This window comes from Nilaparvata lugens, chromosome 4 (assembly GCF_014356525.2).
Source record: "Nilaparvata lugens isolate BPH chromosome 4, ASM1435652v1, whole genome shotgun sequence".
Taxonomy (NCBI): Eukaryota; Metazoa; Arthropoda; class Insecta; order Hemiptera; family Delphacidae; genus Nilaparvata; species Nilaparvata lugens.
In genome coordinates, this window is record NC_052507.1 from 75613459 (window position 1) to 75621740 (window position 8282).

General features: G+C 33.5%; 1 protein-coding gene across 1 annotated transcript; it reads left to right on the forward strand.

Annotated features, from left to right (window-relative positions):
- LOC111047604 (E3 ubiquitin-protein ligase RNF13) lies at window positions 1-8034 on the forward strand. The gene is made up of 3 exons (XM_039426466.1): window positions 1-354; window positions 2215-2410; window positions 5303-8034. Exons 1-3 carry the CDS (start codon window positions 170-172, stop codon window positions 5345-5347), a joined length of 426 nt encoding a protein of 141 aa, XP_039282400.1. The 5' UTR covers window positions 1-169; the 3' UTR covers window positions 5348-8034.
- The last annotated feature ends 248 nt before the right edge of the window (window positions 8035-8282 follow it).

Genomic DNA, 8282 nt, shown 5'->3' on the forward strand with positions numbered 1-8282 from the left:
CAAAAAGCCTGCAGCTGTTGAGCAAAATTATTCAAGCTGTCTACTGTACTCAGTGACTCAGTGTACAAAACTATTATTATTCTGAAAAATCTTTCTGTTTTAATTTTAAGCTTTAAGCTGTTGCAAAAGTGGATTATCATTTAATCTTTGACAAGCTATAAGATCAATTATGTCGGAAAATAAGAACAGTAATGCAGGAAGAAATGCATTAGGTGTTTTAGCAGGAGCAGCAGCTATAGGAGTTGGATACGCTCTTTATTCTATTTTTACTTCTGAAAGTCAAGAACATCCTATACAGGAACGTACAAGTTCTTCTGTTACAAACAGGAGCACTAACTCACAGTTAGTAAGAAGGTAGGTACTTGAATAGTTCAAGTTATAAGATTATAATGTTACTTTTTCAAAACCTTGTAAACTATAATAATATTAGACCTATATAATAAAAAATATCTTGAGCAATGACCAGACTTCTCAGAATGGTTTTTGTCAAAAAACAGTAAAATCTACTAAAAGGAATAAATGACAGTGTAATAGGTTAGCCAAACCTTGAAAATATTACCATTGACATCTGGCATAGACTCAATGCTAGGCCTATCTTAGAAAAATTTATTATATTTGTTGCTTGTTGAACCTGCAAAACCTGACTACACTCCGTGCAAATATTATGGCGGCCATTGTAATATATTGCCAATATAAAAGCCATTTTGGATATTGCCAATATAAAAGATATTGTGGCACCTCATTTGTCCGATCTCATTCGGGAGTTTTTCCAGACGAGCTGAAGCAGTCAAGGACTGTCCCAATATTCAAAAAAGGAGATCCTAATCTTTTGGAAAATTTCACACCAGTTTCCATTGCCCCTATATTTGGTAAAGTCATGGAGTCGGTAATGAAGGAGCAACTGGTTAACCAATTTGAGGGGAATCAGTTGTTTGTGGAGAGTTAGCATGGTTTTCGCGGGGGCAAATCTACCACTACAGATGCCTTGTCTCTTGTTAGGGGTGTTTTGGAGGCTTTTGCGGCAGGGGATTCCATGGGTTTGGTGCTATGTGATTTAAAAGTAAAGCCTGTAATTGCGTATCACACACTTTGCTGCTATAGAAACTGGAGTGCAATGGAGTTGATGGTGTAGTGCTCAGCACTTTACAGTCATACCTTCAGAACAGAAAGCAGATTGTGGAGGTGGAAATGGCTCATTCGGCTAAGTTTGATGCGCTTCATGGAGTCCCGCAAGGATCAATGCTTGGGCCGCTGTTATTTCTCATACTCATCAACGATCTCCACCTACAGAATTCTAGTCTGCTGTTTGCTGATGATACTACCATAGTTGGTAAGGGCAGTGGACCCCTGGAAGCTAGACGCTGTGCACAGGAGCTGTTTTCCGAGGCTAAAGAGTGGTTTGCTGCAAACAAACTCAAGTTGAACGAGGCCAAGACACAGGAGATGCTTTGTACTCTTAGCACCCACACTCCAGGGGATAAAGCAGTCACTTTTCTTGGCTTTGGAATTGATGCCAAATTAAGTTGGGAGCCGCATATTGACCAGGTAGGCAGGAGACTGTCTAGAATAATCTACCTGTTCAGAAAGCTGAGAAGCCTCCTGAGTCTCAACAGACTTCTAATGATGTACCATGCAGTGTTTGGCAGTCATGTGCAGTATGTAATTCTTCTCTTGGGCCATTCTCCGAAATTCTTCTTTTGCTTCTTCAAAAGAAGGCACTGCGGATCCTTACCTACAGTGACTTCATTGCCCATTGTCAACCCATCTTCAGACGCCTAAAGTGTCTTCAGGCTGTATATACTGGCCTCTCTTACTGCAGTGAAGATAAACAGGGCTAACATAATGAGTAGGTGTCAGGTGCATTCATACGGTACCTGCGGAAGGCTACAGTTGGAGATTCCACGCTGTAGGTTGTCAAGAGTGAAGGACTCTTTCCCAGTGTTGGCACTCAAAATGTTCAATCTGCTGCCGGGCTCGGTGAGGGATCTGTCTGACTGTCAAGGTGTCTGATTGAAAGAAGCTATTATAGTATCAATGATTTCCTTGGGGATAGCTTTGAGGGACTGTGATGCCACGCCATCTTGATTATAAAGTTTTTTATTTTTTGACGCGATCTATCCGGGAACACCTGGCTAAAGATCAAGACTTGGATATATGGATATTTTTTAAATTCTAATCAATATTTTAATCTCATGTATTTTCTATGTTTTCCAGCTCCCCCAGAGCACCACAATATGATACACATTCATCTCAATTAGAAAGATCGGAGAAACAAGAAAGGAAACAGGAATACAAGCTAGACGTTTGTTCCATCTGTCTGGAGGAAGTGAAAGGAATTGTGAAAGTATTGACTTGCGATCATCATTTTCATATGAAATGTGTGGATGAATGGTTTCAAGACAGTCAACGAGTGAGTTAATTATACAAAATTAAGTTTAATTGATAAAAATTCGTTGACTACTGCATTATTTTCAAGTTGATCAGTAACCGTTTAGATTCATGTGGTAAAATTCTTCTTCTTACAAACAACGATTAAGCTATAGCCTGTTCCGACTAACATCTAGCTTACTATTCAAGTGAACCTACAATATTTTGTAAAATTTTCTATTATTGTCACCGCTTGCGTGGTCTGCCAACATTTCTTTTGCCTTCCGGCTGGTGATAGATTTTTAAGGCTGTGCAATTCTCTCAGCTGACTTTTTTTGCTCCCTCCATTGATTCCGATTTTGAGCAACTCTTTCATTCATGCTGTAAATATTCAATATTCTTCCCTGATATCTTCAATCCTGAAATGATCACAAGTATCAAGAATCAACTATTTTATTTGCCGCAAAACTTGAAAAAAACAATAAGCATCGTCAATCAACGGAACAATTTATAATGCAATAATTTATAATACAACCTCTGTCTTGAGTTGCATAATGGCATAGAGAAACAATAGCATAAGTAGATATCCCATGGTATAGGGCGTTTATGTCGCAACTTTTACTGTTATCTCAAGCTGATAGTTCATGTAATTCTTTCCTGTGAAGCTGTGTGACACTGGTAGTCTCTCATATTGTGCCATTCATACACCCTCACCCCAACAAAACAGTAAAATTTGACAATAATCAACAGTAATCGGCTTGAGATAACAGTAAAAGTTGCGACATAAACGCAGTATACCATGGGATATCTACTTACGCTATTGTTTCTCTATGATACTTGTCACACCCCTTGGTTTTTCGAAGAAATCTCTTATTGGCTGCCTGCACTCTAGTCTCAATTGGCTTTTTTGTCACCCATGATTCACTACCGTAGAGGAGGACTGTGGAGGGAGGGGGTGAAATTTTTAATATAAATGTTAGCTGCACCTGAGAATCTTAACATTTTATGAAAAAAAAACATGAAAATGTGTAAGTATTTTTAGGTGTGCCATATTTTTTTTCAAATTCGGTATGGTGACATGATCTTGGATACAACAAAGACTGTGGTTGAAGGATGTGATATAGTGAGATCCAAGTTATAATATAGATATGAGAACAGCTTTGACGAATCTCTGCCTTGTAACTACAAGGTGTCTCCAGCGTTATTGTCCTGTCACCAGCTGACTCAGATCTTTGTTTATAAGTAGACTTGAGATGCGCGTGAACACTAGCGTAAGGTGATCAATTCTCATAACGGCAAGGAAAGTTGTGTGAGTGCGCCACACCAGATTTTTATGTTTTTAATTGCTTGTTTGTATTTTTTTAAAGAAAATAGATTTAGTTATTATTAATCTTTTCAAGTAGTATTTTAAGGTACGGTCTGTTAGTTTGGGGTGCAGCTAACTTCAGTTTTATAGATCCATTATTTAAAACTCAAAAACGCATTTTGAAAATAATGGGAAACAGGGAAATCCGGTTTCCAACTGTAGAATTATTTATAGAAAATAGAGTACTCAGCGTTAGGCAATTGTATATATTGTTGTTATTAGGGTATATGAAAAAACATTAGAATAGGAACATCATAAATCATGGACATAATACTAGAATAAGAGATCCTAACAACCAAGAAGTACCAAGAACGAATACAGCATTTGGGCAGAGATCACTAGGGTATTTAGGGCCTACAATATCTAATAGAATACCAATAGAAATCAAAGGAGAAGAAAATTTCAATAGCTTCAAAAGAAAAATTAGACATTAGTTTTTCAGTATTGGAATACAAAGTAGTAGTGAGCAAGTAATAGCAAGTAGGATTTAGATTTAAGTAGTATTCTTTTTAAATAAGGTAATTTATAGGTAAAACAGTACCTCGGTTTAGTATCATTGTCCTATAGTGAGGTCCACGTTATAATGACAGTATTTGATCAACTTTGGTTTTGCTATCCTTGTCTATCATTCGACAAAGACGGTGGTACTATCCTTTTCTAGGTCCACAACGATGACAATTATGTTTTTGATAGTGTAGAAATATAATTAGTTAATGCAGAGAATCGGCATAGCTATTCTTCTATCTTTATTCACTGCCATTATAACGTGGACCACACTTTAGGTGATGCTTAAGGTAATAGATATACTTTTAGATTTTTTGTATTAATCTGTTGTAGGCATACATTTTCATTAATTCGAAGATAACCTCGACACATATATTATATTATTTAGTGAGGTATCTTTTTGAAAACCTTGAATATTGTTATATTTTTGAAAATGTATGAGAAAATAATATGTAAAGTTCCTGAATTTATGAATAAACTCCCCTGGATGTGTCGTCCAACATCCAGAAAATTTTTTATTATTATTAATCAGTAATATGTTGGAAAATAAAATGTTAATTGATTGACCGAGCGAAGTGAGGTCTAAGATTCGAGTCGACGGTTTGGCATTTCTCTTAATGTTTAAATGTTTATATGTTGTGCATTTACGGCGAAACGCGGTAATAGATTTTCATGAAATTTGACAGGTATGTTCCTTTTTTTAATTGCGCATCGACGTATATACAAGGTTTTTGGAAATTTTGCATTTCAAGGATAATATGAAAGGAAAAAGTAGCCTCCTTCATACACCAATATTAGAGTAAAAATCAGACTAGAATTATTCATCATAAATCAGCTGACAAGTGATTACACAGATGTGTGGAGAAGCCAGTCTATTGCTGTATTTCCATAAGGTCTATAGTTTCAATCAGGTACTTGTGGACGAGAATACTGCGTGAGGTCTACTGTACACAGAACTACTAGTGTTACAGTCAGCTATGAAATATTATAATAAAATTTCCTGTCATTTTATAATATGAGTTTGTACGTTTTCATATAAATTAATTATGTGTTTCTCATATGCAGAAATGTCCAATTTGCCGTATTGGGGTGGAGTACACTGGTGAGTGAGGCTGCTTCAGATAAGATTCATACATATTTCAATTGTCCAGTGATCCAAATGTGCCTCATCTGATTCCTCCATCAACAAATGCGTTTCAAGTTTGAATTTAAAAATTATATTTCTTTTTTATAACATTTATATTTTTAGAATATTGTTGGGGGTTGATATTTTAATATAGGCTAGTACTGAATCCAATTATTAATGTGTGTTGTTTTCCATCTACTTTCGAGGTTTGGTTTCAAAATTTGCAATATTATTTTATGGTTATTCGAAATTATCGTGGGAAGTTATTTGTGTTATTTTCAATTACCATTATGTTGATACCGTTCATAATTCTACTGTCTTAAAAATTATTCAATTCTATTATAAAATAATTTCATTATTTTTTCTTGAGAGGGTTTGTACAGATTCTTGAAATACTTTCAGAAGTTTTGATTAATAGGTATTAATAAGACGTTTCATTTACAGAATAAGATTAATAACATGTTTGTTTTATTTGATTTCTGGTAAATTTTATTGAAAACTCTCAAATTAATGATTCAAGCTTTCAAAATGTTTGAAATTTTAGTAAAAGGAATAAAATTATCCGCCATTCCTATAGAAAAAACCCGGCGTTTGTGCTCAATTTTACTTTAAAACTCTCAGCAACAAGACCGTTTTTGTTTTGCAAACTTTTGTAACACTGTATAATATTCTTATTATCATACAGAGATATAAGGTACACAATTTTCTCCTTTCAATAGATTATTTTAGTTGGTATTTCAGTTGAAGTTGCAACTTTTTTCTGCTATCCATGAGAAATGAGCATTGAAGCTTTCTCAGTAGCCTTGATACATAAGTTACACAATTTAACATAGAGCATAATTTTATTTCAATACCTCAAAATCTATATTCTCATTTTTAGGGTCAGATAATCGCAAGATATACAGACGTAAAAATAAACAACGCTTGTAGCCTGAATACTGGTCTTCCAAAATAACATAAAAATTTTGAAGCCAAAATAACCAAAAAATATGAATACTCAACGGAAATACCTTCTGAAGAATACCTTCTTACTATTCTGTCAAGATTTCTGTAATTTGTAATCAAGAATTTTTAAATACAAGACTTCTGTACAATTATGTTTTTGTTTGATCTATACTGTGGTATTTTTCCATAGATAAGAGATTGTTAATTACTGTTCTTTTTACTATAAATTATTGTACAAATAGAGAACCAGGCTTTGTTTCTTGATCTGCTATAAATACTACTTTAGTACAACTACGGTTAACTGTGGATGAGCCACAAAACCTGGCTCTGTAATTGTAAAATAATTACTAAGTAGATTTAAAAAGAATATGTCTTATTTGCTTTATTAATTGCTGTAAAATATTGGATTTTAGGAGATATATTGGTCTGATATTTAACGTATTAAAATACTTGATTCCACACAACGTCATCAACGTTGCATTATAATCAGTATATTATAATATTTATTGTTATTAGTTTTCATTCATGATGCCATTTTACCTTATAAATGCGTAGCACGCATTTGATACAATGATTTTTCCATTTAATACTGTACTTTTATTGAAGCAAATCTGATTGTATGGTATGAGGTGTTGTGGTATATTCTCCATAATTGAAGAATATAACGTTGATGTTGTCAATACCACTTTAATTTATTCGAAAATTAATTTATCTTACAGAACCAGGCTTCATGGTGAACTTGAGTTCAGCTAAAGATGTGGTACTGTAGGTGATACCATGGAACCTGATTCTGTAAGATGAATTAATTTTCGAATAAATTAAAGTGGTATTGACAACACAACGTCTTATTCTTTCAATAATGATACAATTATTTTTCATTTTGAATGATTTTTTGTTTGAGAGATAAGAGTTCTTCTCAGAACTCATAAGATAATATTTAAAATTTGAAATAGGCCTACATTGAATGAATTATTTATTTCTGGAACATTATGATCATTATGTCTACGTTCAGAGAGTGTATTTCATTTATTTGCAATACAAATGAGACTAATGCAATAACATTGGTAGATAAAATAATAAGGTAGTCCTTGTGCTATTTTTCTTCCAAATTTGTAGGTGACAGAGTCCAAGATGAGGTTAGAATTTCAGGTGTACAATTTTCACAAAATTCTAGTCGAAAAACTAGAATAAACTGTAGTGTTAACACAATAAAACTATTCTATTCTCAATGCTATGTAAAATTGAACATCACATAGTTTATATTAAAACTTTTATATTATATTAGATTTTATTTTTGTGAGTCTTCCACGTTAATTCCATAACTTGATATTATTTTATTTTTATAAAAGCATAACTAGATCAGATTTAGTAAAGTACATACTATTTGAATTTTGCTTTCTTATAATGAACTATTATTTTAAATGCTACGTCCCTTTGAAGTTTTTTACGGGTTTTATAGTGTACTACTTGATGTGGACCTTTTCTTTTTGGGTTTTCTGAGAATTTTTTCTATCAATGCTAATGTGCGTTCTGAGTACCTAGCAATAAAATTGTAGTATAGTGTGCATGAATTTGCAAATTTATTGTTAACTTATGATATAGAACTATTGGAAACTGTTTCTGACAAATAAATAAATGCATTAATAAGATGAATTTGTAAAATATGAAGCCAACTTTTTAGGCCTAGTAGGCTATCTATATTTCTAATAAAAACAGTTTTTATGAATTTGTACTGTTTAAATTATTTACCTATTGATAATATTTATTGTTAATCATATGAAAATTGCAGATTTCCTTTTACTATACAATGAAAATCACTTTATTTATCGGCTAGTAGGTAACCCGTGCTTGGTACCGAGTAAAGTTTTGTGTTGTAAAATGCAATCTCCTTATGCCCAGGAAACATAATAGTTATTTGTATATCTAGAGTGAAAAGTACTGTTTTTCTCCCTGAGGGAAAAGTTTGAAGCCCGA

Excerpts from the sequence above, each read along its gene's own strand:
- LOC111047604 (XM_039426466.1), top strand. The coding sequence starts at position 170 with ATGTCGGAAAATAAGAACAGTAATGCAGGAAGAAATGCATTAGGTGTT. Across the intron at positions 355-2,214 it reads AACTCACAGTTAGTAAGAAG|CTCCCCCAGAGCACCACAAT; the intron begins GTAGGTACTTGA and ends TATGTTTTCCAG. Across the intron at positions 2,411-5,302 it reads GGTTTCAAGACAGTCAACGA|AAATGTCCAATTTGCCGTAT; the intron begins GTGAGTTAATTA and ends TCTCATATGCAG.